Below are 16,336 nucleotides of genomic sequence, written 5' to 3'. Positions count from 1 at the left end.
CTCTCTCTCTCTCTCTCTCTCACACACACACACACACACTCATACACACACACACACATACACTGTCTAACTCTCCCTCCTTCCCTCCCCCTTTCTCACATACACAAACACAAAGAAAAGAAATGTGTTGAAAAAAATAAAAACAAAATGGGGAGTCAGATGGCTCAGTGGGTAAAACTCTTGCCACACACAACAACTTCAGTTTGATCCCTGGAAGCCATGCAAAGGTAGAAGGAGAGAACCAACTCCAAAATTGTCTTCTAATCTCCATATGTGCAGTGTGGCATACGCTTGCCCACACATACATATCACACACATACACACACACACACACACACACACACACACACGCATGCACAGACACATGCACACATGAACACACGCATGTACTTTGTGTGCATATGAATTGTTGGATGCTCTGCCTCAGGGACTACACTCCACCCATGGCCAACTAATGCATGTGTGCACTCATATATGTGTACATGTGTGTGTGCATGTGTATATGTACATGTGTATGTGCAGCCTGTGGCAAATATGTTCCCTTCTGGCCCTATTCATCTGTAAGATTGGAGCTGGACTCCCAGGACTCTTTCAACTCTGTCAGCTTGCTCCCCAGGCCTCAAGAGCAGAGCTAGTTTCCACCAAAGGACCAGAACTTGTGACCACAGGGGCAGGGGGCACGGGTGGGGCTTGTGTGTGATGTGTGTCCTGGATAAGCTGTGATACAGTTTGGAGGAGGCAACATCCTGATATATAGCAAGTCGGGGCAACTGGACAGGTCCCAGGGAGGAGCTTTGAATGACCCTCTCCCCTTTCCTCTACTGTGCTTTCTGTCCTCTTCTATATCCCATTCCCCACCAGAGTGATGCTGAGTCCAAGTAACTCAACTATGTGGCTTGGAGAAAGCCACTTAACCCCTCTGAGCCTCGTTCTGCTTTTGGAGATATCGAAAGTGACCCAGAAGACTGAGTGAGGAAAATGCTTGTACTGAAGGTCCGGATTGTGCCCTGTATCCTGGCTGGAAAAGAACCACTGGTACTCAGTCCCCCAGGTCCCAGGTAAATGGTCAGTGGTGCTCTGCATGGAGCTCAGGCACGGGGTGAAGCTGGGGTGGGGTGGGGGTAGGGAGGCCGGTGAGGGTGTTGGGAGCTCCTGATAGAGAATCGAGGCTCGAGCTGTTCCTGATTGCCACAGAGGTGGCCACTCACCGCCTATAAACCTGTGTGCTGTGTTGTTAGGGAACCTGACGCTGTCTGCTTTTTGTTTCCTTTGGGGGGTCCAGGGCTGAGACTGGCTGCTGGATATGAAAGCAGCCAGCATGGCCAGACCTGTTCATTCACTGTGGATGTTCCTGCCACTCTTTGAGCCTGGTTCATCCGAGGCTCCCAGTTTCTAATCTGGTTGGGAAGGATTTATTTTTGGGTCCCTGTAACCTAGCAATGGGCTCACATGACCAGTGGCAGCTGCAGGCTGAATATACTGTTGGATCTCGGCTCCTGGCAGGGGGTGTGGGCCAGACTTGGGGGGCGGGCGGAAAGAAATGAAAGGCTCTCACCTCTGCCTTTCTTCCAGGCCCTCAGCCCAGCCCACTCAGATGGGGGCAGGGGAGGTGGATGCTTTGGGAGCAGGTGACACCCTTCTTTCCCCCCCTTCCCCCATCCCCCACCTCCCTCCCTCTTCTGATGCTCCAGGAATCTGGACAGTTAGGGCCTGAGCCACAGTGGAGAGGCCCCAGCTGAGAGCCTGTTCTTTGGAAGTCTGTGTCGGGGTGGAATGGTTGGAGGTCCAGTGGATGGAGATGGGTACAGAAGGGACACAGGGCTGACATGCTAGAGTGAGGCCAGACAGGCGAGCAGGCAGCTTAATGGGCCCTCTGTATATAATAATAAGATGTCTGGGACACTCCTGGTCCTTGCTGTAGTCCTAACATTTTGCTCCTTCCCTTTGTTTCCTGTTAAATTGTTAGTATTCCTTAGAGGGAGAACACGTGAAGCTACCCTCGGTCTGAACAGATTGATCAAGCTCTTTTCTGGGAGCAGGCTTTGAGGGGCAGGGAAGGAAGACAGGGATACCACTAAACACAAGGGGCACTTCAGGGAGGTGGGAGAGGACATCCGGAAAGCTGCTCAGCACTGACATGCACAGGGAAAGGGAAACCTGCTCTGGTTCTTCATCCTGGGCAGCAAAGGGTGGATGGGACAGCGGGAAAAGCCTATCAGGAGTGGGCAAAGATGGGGTGGGGCTCTTGAGGATGGAGTCGTCACCCGTTCTCAGGGCTTCTCCTGACCCTAGAAAGAGACATAGCCCTTTGAGGAAGGGGGTCGTCCCTCAGTCCTGTGGCAGAGGTCCTAGGTGTGCACACTGGATCAAGGGGAGGCATGGTATTGTGGAGGGGGGTCTTCCTCCCTGCATCCTGTGACAGAGGTCCCATGTGTGTACGCCGGACCAAGGGTTGTTGGTGGACTCTGAGAGATCACATCCAGCATCTCTCTCTTGGTTTTCTCATCTCCTCTGTTGTGCTGGAGGAATTGATCCGGCCATGGTAGCTCTAACCTGTAATCTCAACATCTAGAAGGCTGAGGCAGGAGGATCATACATACACAGTTAGCCTAGGTTATATTGACAGATACTTTCTAAAAACAAAGAAAACAAGAAACCACAAAACAAACAAACAAACAAACAGGGATGGAGAGATGGCTCAGCAGTTAAGAGCACTGACTACTCTTCCAGAGGTCCTGAGTTCAATTCCCAGCAGCCACATGGTGGCTCATAACCATATGTAATGGGATCTGATGCCCTCTTCTGGTGTGTCTGAAGACAGCTACAGTGTACTTACATGTAATAAATAAATAAATAAATAAATAAATAAATAAATGACACCCTACATAAGCAAATGGATTTTAGTTGGGGTATAATATTGATAGCTACTCTGAACTCCCGCTGAACAGAGGCAGCCCCTTTGCCGTTGCTAGCATTGCTGGTATGGGTTGCTCCAGCCTTAGGCATGCAGTTTCCTCCCCTGCTCATAGGTCCCCTTCTCTCTTCCCTGAGCCCAGACAGCTTCTTGTAGCTGAGAAGATAGATGCACAAGAACCTGTGATCTCCCTCATACCCTTTTTGCTAGTAGTTTTTTAGTAGAAGGCTCATGACCTTGCCCTTGGCCCACTCCAGTTTATTGGCCAGCCATGATAACTGTCCTAGCTCCTTAAGAAGCAGACTCTGTTTTAGAGCCTTTGTATTGTGCTGAGGAGTGAAGAATTTTGACTTTTGCATATAATGGAAAAACGAATGCACAGCCATCTCAGAAGCTGAGGACTTCCTTCTAACCAGCAAAGCACACTGGAAGCTGAACACAGTTTCCTGACTCCAGTCTAGTGCTTTCTGTCTATGTTTCTGTTGGAACGATGGTGTCTGCTCTACCTCTCTCTGAATCCCTGGAAGGGGTTCTAGGTCCCGCATCAATCTGTGCTGTTGTCCTGAGTGACACATCAAGACCCCAGAGAGGCATGGGACTGGAAAAGACTGAGAAAATACCTTATATTCAAACTGAATGGGGTTCACATCGGCTCTGGCTGTATTTGATCTGAAGAAGGTCACGTCACCTTGTGCCTGCCTTTCCTCAGAGGTGCTGCTTTAAACACTGACGTGAGGACCGAAGATGTATGTCATGTTTGCCACTCCTTAAGAATTCGGAGATGGTGACTGCTGGAGTCAGTCACCAGCTGTAGGCTAGTCAGTTCTCACGGTTGTTGGCTTGGGGCCCAAAGAAGCCAGCCTATTCTGAGTTCCCTGAGCAAGACACTGGTTTTATGGCTCTCTGTCTGGATCTAGTAAATAATTCTAGATTTCCCTTTTGAAGCCAGAAGTTGTTGAATATGCAGGTCACTCCCCAAAAGGCTATGGTGTCAGCTCTAGATCTGATCCAAATTCTCTGTTCAGGCTCATAGCTCTGCTATGTGGGGCTGTGGACTTGGAGCAATGTCTTCACCTCAAGAATCGAGATACCAGGCAGGCGGTAGTGGCCCATGCCTTTAATTCCAGCACTTGAGAGAGAGGCAGGCAGATCTCTGTAAGTTGGAGGCTAGCTTGGACTACAGAATGTGACCATGGCTACAGCCATGGCTACACAGAGAAACCCTGTCTTGAAAAACCTTTAAAAATGAAAGAAAGAAAGAAAGAAAGAAAGAAAGAAAGAAAGAAAGAAAGACAGAAAGAGAGAGAGAGAGAGAAAGAAAGAAAGAGAGAAAGAGAGAAAGAGAGAAAGAAGGAAAAGGAGAAAGAGAAAAAGAAAGGAAGAATGAATGAATGAATGAATATGGATACCTTGGAGCTGGAGAGTTGGCTCAGCATTTGTGTCTCTTGCAGAGGACCCAGGTTTGGTTCCCAGCACCCACATGGTAGCTCACTTCTATCCATAACTCCAGTTTCGCGACATAACATCCTTTTCTGACCTTCATGGCCAGCACACAGGCAATACACATACACGTATACAGGCAAAGCACCCATACACATAGAACAAACTTAAAAGAGAGAAAAATATTGAGCCCATGTTCTGTGGAAATTTTAAGCTACCCTTTTAGGATCCTATCCTTGGTATCAGTCACTGACAATGCTCTTCAGAGAGAGCAGGAGGCCAGACCCCTTCTCTCCCTTCTAAAGGTTTGTCACGTTCAGAGTGATGCTCCTAGCTCTGTCCAGCCCTACAAATGCAGAGCAACCTGAGCCTTCCAGAGAATCTGGCTTCTACTCTGCCTTCAGGGAGCAGAGGTGTGACTGTTCAGAAGGTCGCTCAGGAGATATTAATGATTCCCCTGTCTCCATAAGCCCCCAGAGCTTCATTCCAAATACACATACAGTTTAAGCAAGTAATGGTGATGTGTTTTGGGTAGCGACAAGTTCCAGGTCAAGATAGGGCCTTTGACTCCTCTTCAGATCCCACTGCTACTCATTAAGCTGTCTGCTATACAAATGTGTTGCTTTCTTAAGGGGGCCAAATTGTGGATCAGCTTCTGGAAGCTCAGCTTTTCCCAGGTCTAATCTTGAAGTTCTGGTTGTGCACTGACCTGACTACTACAGAAGCACCTTGGTTCTGGTATTGTACAGAACCAGGCAATAAACAATAAAGCTGCCAGAAACCTTGGGGGGGGGCGTGTCATCTACCCTGGAACATAAGAAACAAAAGGCCAAATGGAAATGACTTGCCCAAGGTAACTCAGCTATTAAGTACCCAGGGCTTTTTTCTTTGACCAGGATGACTGGGAGGGTTTCGCCTGCCTGTTTGCCTGCCATCAGCTGGCTCTTGGAAGCTTTGAGATGCAGTCTAGGATCCTGAGAGAAGTATGAGGAACTGGGCTTTCTGAACATTGTGTCTGGGAGCCCCAAGGCCCAGCTGTCTGCTCCAGAAGTGGCTGTAAGGGGCTGGCAGATAGCAGGAGGCCACTAGGACCCAGAAGCTCTTGGAGCATCCTGCTCTGCTGGCTGCTTCTCTCCGCTCACTGCAGTGGTTCAGGCTTCAGCAGCCTTGGAGAGGCATCAGCTGAGAAGAGCTATCACATAGGAGCTGGGAGCAGCTCAGCAAAGAAAGGTAGGAGTTGCCGACTAGGCCAGGGATGTGGGGCAGACCCAGGGCCTGGTGATGAGTGCTGTCTGAGCTTACAGAAGGGTGGCATTACAGGGGGCAGCAAACCCTGTCCTGTGGTGGGCAGTTCTGTCATAGGATGGGCTCTCGGGTGTCCCAAAGGTAGTATTGGCATGTGGACATCTCTAAATCCAAGAAATGGGAGGTTGATCATCTTCTGCTGGCCAGAGAAACTATATCCTGCAACAGACAGCATTTTCTGTCTGCCTCACTCAGTGTCATAGAGATAGGTCCCCACATCCCTGGAATAGGCCCTTCGGCATTCCAGGGTGATGGGTATCTAAGTCCTGGGCGTGGGCAGCTCTGCTAGGAAGAGGTGTTGAAGGTCCCTGGAAATCTCCCCTGGCCTAAGAGGCCCGTGTTCTTGCCTGAAGGCAGGCCAGGCTCTGATCCTTGCCATAGAAGCTGATGTGAGAAACAGGTACATGTGAATCCCAGCAACACCTATGTGGCCTTGGGCTAGGCACATGTGCACATCCTACATCCTAAAGTGAGGTTACCTCTCCCTTGACCATGGCCCTGCCAGAGGCCAGCCCTCAGACCCTGTAGTGGCAAAGCCTTGAAGGTCTTGAAGATGAGGAGGTGGTATTGAAGGAAGCAGTGGGAGGATGTGAGCGTCCAGTGAGGCATGATGCCATGAGCTAAGAGTGGAGTCAGACTCCTTGGGTTTCCCCTATGAAGCCATTACACCACGGCCCTCCCCCTCATAACCCTCCATCAATGAGAGAGTACTAAGTAGCCAACTCTATTGGTGTGTCTGTTACGAGCTAAATTGGAAACCATGGAATTTGAAGCCACTGTAGAATTTTTGACAAGACTGGGGGGGGGGGCTACTGGGAGGGAACTATAAGAAAGAAAAATGCCCAGTGCCTGCCAGCCTAAGGCTCCATCATGGCTGCATAGCACCCCTCTGTGTCCATGTGTCTACAGGAAAAGCATGTCTCTTTTCTCAGTCAGGGCTTGTAGCTGGGTATTACTGGATTGGACTCCTGATGTCCATCTGCACATAGTGGACTCTTTCTTTGGGTACCACATCTTTTAGGCCCCACTCCCAGGTAGAATGGATGCAGGGGGTTGGAGAGTAAATGGTAAAGATGCATCCTCTAGGATTTCTTTTAAATGGTTTATTTTCCTTGGTGGACTGTCTTATGAGAATCTGACATCTCCCTGGAGAGAGGCAAGTCTCTAGGCAGTTGTCCAAAGTTAGGGAAGCCACAAATCCAGGAACCTGGGCTATCCTCCTCAGAAGAGAATCCCCTGGCTGGCACACAGATGACTGACTGAATATTTCAGGAGTTTGTACTCTGGGGCCAGGATTCAATTAGTCAATTTGAGTCTGATTCAATTCACAAGAATTGCACCAAACATCTAGTGTATGTGTGCCATGTTAGAGGTTGGATTAGTGCAAGCTTTATGGTAACATCCAAACTTATGGTGAATGTAAGATAACTTTGAGAGGACTGGGGCTCTGACAGGCTATGTGGTTTTCACTGCAGTTATAGAGAAGATAGATTTTTTTAAAGTGGGGCTACCACCAGGTGCTCCCATCCCAGGAGCTCACAGAACACTAAAATGTTATATGTAGGCAGCTTGATGGTCTTCTAGTCCAACCCTCCCATTTCACAGATGAAGAAAGTGTGGCCCAGAAAACTTTTAACTTGTCTACAGAATAGCCATCAGACTTGGCACTGTGGCTTGTCTCTAAGCTGAGTAACTCAGCACACTGCATGGAGGAACTATATATATTTATTCATATTAATATATAGTATATATTACATATACTATATATAATATACAGTATAATATATAGCATACACATATTTTATGTATATATGAAAGTAAGTTGATTATACTGGGGACAATCTATTTTAATTATATGCAAACTTAATGTGACGATGACACATAACTCAGATGGGACCTGCCATTTGGTCAGAAGATATGGGAGGTGCTGATTGAGTTTGGTTTTCTCTGCTTTATGTGTACCTAGTTCTATAATGGCAGTCCTCTACTCTGCCCCACAACACCTTCACCCTTTGTTCTGTGACCATGGGAAGAGGTCAGAACCCAGAGGGCTTTGGGATGAGCAGTCCTTGGGTAGTTGCAATGAGCAGCTACACGGGGAACGGGAAGTTAGGAGCTGCTGTTCCTCTACTGGCCAGGACACTGCAGCCCTGAGAAGCTAAAGAGTATGTAGAGAAGGGGGGCTTTCAGAAGCATGTGTCCTCTGGCCTTGGGGGTTCAGGAGTGGATGAGCTGCTGGTGCTCACAGCTGGGCATTGTCTTCTCTGCAGCTCCCCATCAGTCCCAAACTGGCAGCTCTTTGTTTTGGGAATGATGATGTCAGTAGGGACTAAGGTACAGTTGACCTTTCCAGGTGATGGTGGGAGACATTAGTCTGTTTAAGTTCAACAATGATTTACTGAAAGCCTACCCAATTCTAGTTGACACGGAGGCTATTCTCCTATATGGAACGACATAGTAGGCAAAAGAACTGTCCCTGGAGCCAAACTACATTGAACCATATGATCTTGGGTGTGCTCCTTGACTTCTCTAGGCTGCAGGTCTGTCTGTGGAGACATGGAGATCATATCATCTGTCTCATAGAATTGTGTGAGGATGAGGACGAGCCGATGGACTCAATGTGCATAGGCCAGGGCCTGGCATGTGCAGAGCGCCATGTGACCATGTTGTGCATGATTGGTACTATTAACAGACCAGACCCTATGAACAGATACAAAATAGGTGTTATTCCTTCCTTCTATAGATGCCTTCTTGAGGAAACTGGAGTCCAGAAGCGTTGCAGAGTGAGTAATACCCAGACCTGGAACTAGAAGCTGAATCTCATTCTCCTTCTACTCCCCATTCTGATGAGAAAATCAGAATATTTCACAAAATCAACCCTAAAGCCAGGGCACTGTCCTAGAGCAAAACAGGACCCTGGAGAAGGGAGACAGAGGAGGATTTAGAATTGCCCTCAAAAGGGAAGAAGAACATGGAGAACTAGAAAAGAACATGGAGAACTAGAAAACGAAAGCGAGAAAAGAGGTGCCTGAGGCCACTCGGAAGGCCACTGCGGAGTATGTGAGGATTGGTCCCTCACACAGCGGCGACTTCCCATCACCAGGGCTGACCCTGGGCTATCTTCTGACAGAAACTGGACATGAGCTCCTGAGTTTGGAGCAGCCTGGCCTGGCACTCTGTCTACATAGGAGCCCAGGTTGGAAGGCTGATTTTTAAGAGCCTGCCTTAGGCTCCAGAAGGCCCCCCAACAAAATTGGGAAGCCTGGACCTGGGCTTACATCCCAGGGTTGTGGAGTAGGATGGGGGATGGGCCTGTAACAGGAAGTGCCCTGGGTGTCCTCTTTCGGCCCCATGGAGTCCTCACCCATCCCTCAGTCATCAGGAAACTCGTCTACTTTGGGAAGGGCCCTTCAAACCCCAGGTCCCTCTACTGCCAGCGGGGTTCCAGAGCTGGGACTACGGGACGTGGCTTCAGAATCCGTGGCCCTCTTCTTCATGCTCCTGTTGGACCTCACTGCTGTGGCGGGCAATGCTGCTGTGATGGCTGTTATTGCCAAGACACCCGCCCTCCGAAAATTTGTTTTTGTCTTCCATCTCTGTCTGGTGGACCTGCTGGCTGCCCTGACCCTCATGCCGCTGGCCATGCTCTCCAGCTCGGCCCTCTTTGACCATGCCCTCTTTGGGGAGGTGGCCTGCCGCCTCTACCTGTTCCTGAGCATTTGCTTTGTCAGCCTGGCCATCCTTTCGGTGTCTGCCATTAATGTGGAGCGCTACTATTATGTAGTCCACCCCATGCGCTACGAGGTGCGCATGACACTAGGGCTGGTGGCCTCCGTGCTGGTGGGCGTGTGGGTGAAGGCCCTGGCCATGGCTTCTGTGCCGCTGTTGGGAAGGGTCTACTGGGAAGAAGGAGCTCCCAGTGTTAACCCTGGCTGTTCTCTCCAATGGAGCCATAGTGCCTACTGCCAGCTTTTTGTGGTGGTCTTTGCCGTTCTTTACTTCTTGCTGCCCTTGATCCTGATCTTTGTGGTCTACTGCAGCATGTTTCGAGTGGCTCGCGTGGCTGCCATGCAACACGGGCCGCTGCCCACGTGGATGGAGACGCCCCGGCAACGGTCTGAGTCTCTCAGTAGCCGCTCTACGATGGTTACCAGCTCCGGGGCTCACCAGACCACCCCACACCGGACGTTTGGGGGTGGGAAGGCAGCAGTGGTCCTCCTGGCTGTAGGGGGACAGTTTTTGCTTTGTTGGTTGCCCTACTTCTCTTTCCATCTCTACGTTGCCCTGAGCGCTCAGCCCATTTCAACAGGACAGGTGGAGAGTGTGGTGACCTGGATTGGCTACTTTTGCTTCACTTCCAACCCTTTTTTCTACGGATGTCTAAACCGTCAGATCCGGGGCGAGCTTAGCAAACAGTTTGTCTGCTTCTTCAAGGCAGCTCCAGAGGAGGAGCTGAGGCTGCCTAGTCGGGAGGGCTCCATTGAGGAGAATTTCCTGCAGTTTCTCCAGGGGACCTCGGAGAACTGGGTTTCTCGGCCCCTACCCAGCCCTAAGCGGGAGCCACCCCCTGCTGTTGACTTTCGAATCCCAGGCCAGATTGCAGAGGAGACCTCAGAGTTCCTGGAGCAGCAACTCACCAGTGACATCATCATGTCGGACAGCTACCTCCGTCCCGCCCCCTCACCAAGGCTGGAGTCCTGATGGACACCAGGAGGAAAAATAAGGCTTGGGGGCTGGTTATGATCTCAAGGACTGCTTGCTTTTCCAGCTGGCTGGGGTTTGGGATAGGGTCTCTGGACTTAGCTTTTGCTTGGTGTTTCCTGGGTCAGGACCAGAGTCAACAGGATGGACATGTGGAAAAAAAAAAAAAAGCCTTGGACTTGGCTGTGCTCTTTGACTATTGGGGGAGGGAAGCTGGGTGTGGTGAGACGGTGATGAGAGAAAAGGGTGACAAAGGTGAGGGGAAGCCTTTCTACCAGTGAACTCTTCATGCCTCAGGAGACAGGGAAACTTCCTAGGGTAGGCGTTGGAGCAGCAGGCTAGGAGCAGTTATTCTGGGGACCGTTGAGGTTTCCTTCTTTCCAGTGTAGTAGTCCAGACTAATACTTACACTGTGACAAGGTAAGAAGACAGCCCACATCTTCTCATTTGCTAACTAGGTTAAAAAAGAACTAGCCAAGTGTTTCCATGAGTTAATAGACTCCCTTCCTAAAAGTTAATGTCTAAAGTGAGAAGACCTGTAGGGGTGAACTCTTTCCTGGATTTGGTCAGCAGCAAGGAAAAATTACAATTAGGGTAATGGAGAAGACAGAAAAACTCTGCAGCTCTCTCCTATTCTTCTCTTTCCTGCATGTAGGAGATCAAGTGTGGGTCCTGACCTCAACAGAGATGAGTGGGAGACAGGCTGCCCCTTTCCTCCCTGTCTTTTGAGTAACTAGAATAACTCGGGGGTCAGAGAGCTGAGGGTGGGTGTTAGCCTTTGAATTGGTAACGTGGCTGGATACAGAAAGGCCAGGTAAATTACTCTGATCAATAATACTGCCAATCTTTTCTTTCCAGGACTGGCCTCCCCGATCTATCTCCTCATGGCAGTGACCCACTTCCAGCCCCCTGGACATTCGGGTACAAGAGACTCAGGTCGGGCATGGGAAGGGTGGGGTTTCCATAGTCCATGAAATGCCTCCCTGTTCTCATTCATTGCTCTCAAAATTAGCTTCTGTGACAAAGACTTAAATCTGTATCCTACCTGCAGCCCTAGGTTGGGGAGAGAGCAGAGAATTGGGCTTTGCTGTTTATCGATTAAGACTATAGGAACTGTGCTGGTTAATATCAGCAATGGTATTTTCAACGGAGAGGGATTAATTGCAAACTGGACAGGCCTCCCCTCTGGGTCCTGTTCATTCCATCTCCCTCAACTGAATATGAAAGGGTCAAGGTAGGACCAGAGGGTGACATGGTCTATATCTGAACAAATTTCTGGCTCACTGAACATGAAAAGGGGAAAGTGGGTTGGGGCGGAGTAGTTTCCCCTTTGAACACCAATAAATTTTATGATAAAAAGTTATATTAATATCAACACTCACTCCTTTGGTTCTATTCAATGCCTAAATAGCTGAACACCAACACTCCCTGGGGCATACATATATGATGTGTTGTCGTCTCTGCCTTCAAGGACTTCACAGTCTAACTCTACCAGATATTTGTATTTTTGTAGAGTATTTGGGTCTGATAAAGTTATACAGTAAGGAGAATATATCTGTGGCTCTGACTTTTGAGAATTTATTGAAGTGATATGAAAGAGACTCCATGCAGGTGTGGAAGGTGTGGGGAGCGTAAGCAAAACTCGTTAGTGAAGAAAATAATCTACTACATAAAACTGGGCAAACAGCTTTTTCCCTTTTTGGCTTAGGTACATTTTAAGTTTCTTTCTGTCATTTGTGTGTTCTAGTCTAGTGCCTATTACACTGAGGAAATCCTTTAGAAAGTAACACACAACAGATGAGAGTCCTTCTCACTGGAGAACTGGTTCCCTTTCTTTTGAGAAATCTCCTTCCTACTACATCATGAGGGAAAAACTTTCACATACTATTATTAATCCACCAATCAGCTAGTAGACCCAGAAACTGCCGGTAGGTGGCAGTGTGAGCCCAGGAGAAACAGGAAACGTACACATGAAGGGTGTGAGGGTGTGTGTGTGTGTGTGTGTGTGTGTGTGTGTTAAACACTGCTTGGCAGCCATTTTGTTAATTTTTCTTTTTTAACTTTGCCCTTCAACGCTTGCTTCACACTAAAAGGAAGTTTTAAGAGCAAGGAGAGTTCCAAGTCATTATTGAAATCACCTGGCACTGAGATCTTGCCTGCCATTAACTAGTAAGCTGCCTTTTTGGGAACAGATCATAAAGGAAGTAAATCTTTCCTTTTACTATGAAGGGAACTTCCTCCACAACTTTGCCATGGTCACAGTCCTGGAATATTTTAGTCACTGAGACGGACTGGTAAAGTTCGATATACAATCCTTTCCTCCTGGAAGCGGCTCCCGGACACACTCTCCCTTACATGCTGAGGAAGCCACCGGGTGAGACAATCATCCTGTCAGTCAGTTTTGCCAACATTTTGGTATTGAGGTGACTGCCACCTAGAAACTTTAGACTTTCTGTTGTCGGGTGTCTCTGAGCAATATTGCGTGAAGAGAGTAGGCGTGAAGGTGAAACTAGGCAGATGTACTTACTATGTGGCCTTGGGAAAGCTACTTAATTTCTCTGAGTCCACTTCCTCATCGGTGACAATGGGGATCAATATTACCTACCTCACAGGGTTGTTGTGAGGATTGAGAGATGAGACATGGAAGCGATGACCTTTCTTTTGAACGTTTCCCCAAGAAGTGATCAGAAAAGAAAAGCAGTCTGTTTCTTTTTAGTGGTCATTTGAAAATGAGTGGGAGACTTTCCAGACTTGGAATTGACAAGCATTATGCGTGATGTGGACAAAATTAATCTAATTAGATGTTTCAAATTAATTTTCACTATAGAGACCTTTCTCTTGGAAATTTGTAGTTTAAGTTTACCTCCTAGTAGAGAAATATTTTAAATGAAAACTAACTAGAGAAAGGTTTCAATGGCTGCCAAAAGTGTCCCTTACTAAAACGGGTGGTGAGAGTTATTGTGGGGCTATTTAGCAGTAAAGGTACATTAGGATATTCTTCACAGGGCTATGACTCACCAACATTAAGGAGATAGTAGAAAGATGACTTTTACTAAACGTCCCCTCTTCTGTGGTCATCATATAGGAACTCTTGTTAGATTAGAGGAGGACACACTGGTTTACTTTTGGCTATAGAACTAAGTCCCCAATGTATAGCCGCTGATTCATATGGGAGAAAGGGAATCATGGAAATATTATAAATGAATTACACCTATTTTCATGTTCTATTACTTGCCGTGGTCGAGTGATCCTTTGCCAACACAAGAGTGCCAGGCAAATGTACAGCTCACTGGAATTCATACGTTGTAGCAGAAGGACTTAAGATATACTTGACATAATAATGGGTGTAGCCTGAGGAATGGATGACCAACCAGGCTGGGCATCTCAAAGATCAGACTGAGGGAACTTTGGCTGAAGTGTCCAACTTTGGGCAGAGACCGGGGCTCCACAATCACAGATGAAAAGGAAAGGAAAGTTTTTTTTGTTTTTTTCTGGAGAGGGAGACTTTTCCCAGGAGAAATTCCCTTAGGGCTCTGAGTGCTTATTTGGGACTCTGATCCTCACCGGTGGCCAAGTCTCCAGTGCGTCCTCAAGAGCACACCACGTGCTGGAAGTCCCGCTTTTTTTTTTTTTTCTACGCTTGGAATTCAAGTCCAGGAGTCCAAGAAGTAAAAGGGTATTAAGGCTGGGAGGTGCGGAGCGAGAACAGCGAGGTTCTCGGGGACTTCCGGGGTCCGTACCTCCTCCGCCTCCCACGGCCACAGCACTCGCAGTAGTAACGGCGGCTGGGCGTCGCCGGAAGTGTCGTAAACAGCAGATATCCGGTTCTTCCGGGCGCTAGGGGAGCTGACGGAGAAGGCCACCGCCCAGCAGCAGACGCGTCTCAGCCGGTGTGTCGCGGTTCCCGCGGTGTGTGAGTGAGCCCGGGCCTGGTCCCCTCTCCCGCCGCCGCCATGGGCTGCACGTTGAGCGCTGAGGACAAGGCGGCGGTGGAGCGGAGCAAGATGATCGACCGCAACTTGCGGGAGGACGGGGAGAAAGCGGCCAAAGAAGTGAAGCTGCTGCTGCTCGGTGAGGGGCGGGGGGCGGAGCGGGAGTGCTGGAGCCGGAGAGCCCAGCCCGGGAGCTGCCCGAGCTGAGAGGGGTCTGGCCAGGTCGGCGGAGGGGACCCCGAAGGGACAGGGAGGGAATGCCCAGCATGGGACGGGTGCCGGGCTCCGTGATGGAGGCCCCGGAAGGCGTGGGGATTTCAGGTTGGAGAGGGTGTAACCCGGCTGGGATGGTGCCCGGCAGAGCTGGGGAGTTTGGAGCTCTGAGACTGTGCTGGGAATCCGGGAAAGGCTCTTAAAGGGAGGGACCGAAATTAGGGAGGCTTCACATTGGACTGGAACGTGTTGGGGAGGATAGTGTACGGTGTCTGGTGGGCCTGTCTAGGGTTTGCGTGAGTCTGATACTTGATGTTAGGATAAAGCTAGAAGGATTTAATGATTACATAGTGACGCTAGGACAGAGAGGTCACGTAAAAGAACCTGCTCGCAAGTCTTTTTTTGTACTGTTAGGGAGGCGGATTGTCCAGGAACACCCAGGAGGCGGGTGAAATAAATGACAGGTTCTTAGGTATAAAAGAAAAGAACTTGGGTGCAGAGACCACCAATACTTTTTCAACTTTTCTTATCTTTTTTTTTTTTAATTCTCTTGAAGTTCTGTCACTTTTTTTTTTTTTTTTAAATTAAAGGGATAGGGATGGTGTGAGCTGAGGAAATTGAAAGAATGCCAATTTTGAGGTTTTGTGGTAGAGGACAGATTACAGCGGGACCGTGTGTGTCGGGAATAGTATAGGATAACATATGGACTGGGGCAGATATATTGTAAAGGTTGTGATACATTTGGAAGGAGTTGTATTTTTATTGGGTTTTTCAAAATAAAAGTGTTGGCTTTCAGACTACAACCGAATGCAACCTTATACTCAAGTGGGTTTTTTTTTTATATCTAGTCAGATATGTTTTAGTCAGGATAATTTAGTTTTAAACTTCGATAGGCCCAGTAAATCATATAAACTTCTGGTATTAGCTTACCAGTAAATCCAGCTGTATTCATTATTCATATGTTTGAGGAATCTGTTAGATGAGAATCAGTACGAATAAGTCACAGGTTCTGTAAGCAGCAGAGCTTTTTAGATAAATACAGTTCCGAAAAGTCACTGTAGAGTACCAGCTTCGCTTTGTAAAGCTCCAGAGGACGTACACAACCGCCATAATCTCAGACTGACTTTGTGTTTTAAGATGGATCGGCTGCTTGCTTATATATTTTGGAAGCTCTGAGTGGCAGCCTGAATATAAAGAAAAAGTTACACAGTGGAGTTTGAGCTTCCAGAAGATATGAATTCATGTCATAGCTCTGAACTGTGTTAATAACAGGTATCTTCTATGGATGAACGTGTGGTTTCTGGTACTTAGTAGGGACTTAAGTATTCACTATGAACCACCCTGTGTAATCAAGCTCGGGCTGAGTGTTGCTCATGGAGACCTTTCAGAGTCTGGTGTAAAACACAACATTGTCAGTTTTCTTCCCTGCCCTAATTGCTGTTTTGAGACAGTGTCATTCTGCAGCCTAGGCTAGCCTTTGATTCTCCATCCTCCTTCAGTCGGCTTCCCCAGTGCTGGCATTGCAGCACCTATCAGCGCACCAGTGACATTAACATTTTTTGTAATAATCAAATGTGAAATCAAAGATACACATTCTCATGCTCTGGGATTTGGTCTATATTGACCACTGGAAAAACTTGGGCAAGCAGAAGTATCCAAGTATCTGGAAAAATTTTTATTCAAGGCCTGTAGTTCCTTTAATTAAAAAAAAAAAATAAATGCATGATTGCTTACAGAATTTGAAAAGTTTAAATAAAAGTCAAAGTACTGAAACATTTGTTTTTAATATTTACCAGCTTTTTTTTTTTTTTTTTTTTTTTTTTTTTTTTTT

The 16,336-nt window shown here is 47.9% G+C and overlaps 2 protein-coding genes across 3 annotated transcripts in view; both read left to right on the top strand.

Moving 5' to 3' along the window:
- Window positions 1-8,857: 8,857 nt before the first annotated feature.
- On the top strand, window positions 8,858-11,914 carry Gpr61 (G protein-coupled receptor 61). 2 transcript variants are annotated; one of them, XM_031375165.1, is made up of 2 exons: window positions 8,858-10,615; window positions 11,219-11,914. In XM_031375165.1, exon 1 carries the CDS (start codon window positions 9,011-9,013, stop codon window positions 10,358-10,360), a length of 1,350 nt encoding a protein of 449 aa, XP_031231025.1. In that variant the 5' UTR covers window positions 8,858-9,010; the 3' UTR covers window positions 10,361-10,615; window positions 11,219-11,914. The 2 variants fall into 2 exon arrangements, with proteins under 2 accessions (XP_031231025.1, XP_031231026.1); XM_031375166.1 differs by having other exon boundaries at window positions 8,858-10,780.
- A 2,257-nt stretch (window positions 11,915-14,171) lies between these two features.
- The window catches only part of Gnai3 (G protein subunit alpha i3), a 39,047-nt gene continuing 36,882 nt past the window's right edge, over window positions 14,172-16,336 (top strand). The window contains exon 1 of the mRNA XM_031375167.1: window positions 14,172-14,431. Coding sequence (XP_031231027.1) covers window positions 14,314-14,431 — 118 coding nt within the window. The 5' untranslated portion in view covers window positions 14,172-14,313. The remainder of the gene's footprint in view (window positions 14,432-16,336) is intronic.

The sequence above is a fragment of the Mastomys coucha genome, unplaced genomic scaffold, assembly GCF_008632895.1.
Source record: "Mastomys coucha isolate ucsf_1 unplaced genomic scaffold, UCSF_Mcou_1 pScaffold16, whole genome shotgun sequence".
In the NCBI taxonomy this organism is placed as follows: Eukaryota; Metazoa; Chordata; class Mammalia; order Rodentia; family Muridae; genus Mastomys; species Mastomys coucha.
The sequence above is the reverse complement of the archived record's forward strand: the minus strand, read 5'-3'. Positions and strand labels throughout refer to the sequence as shown.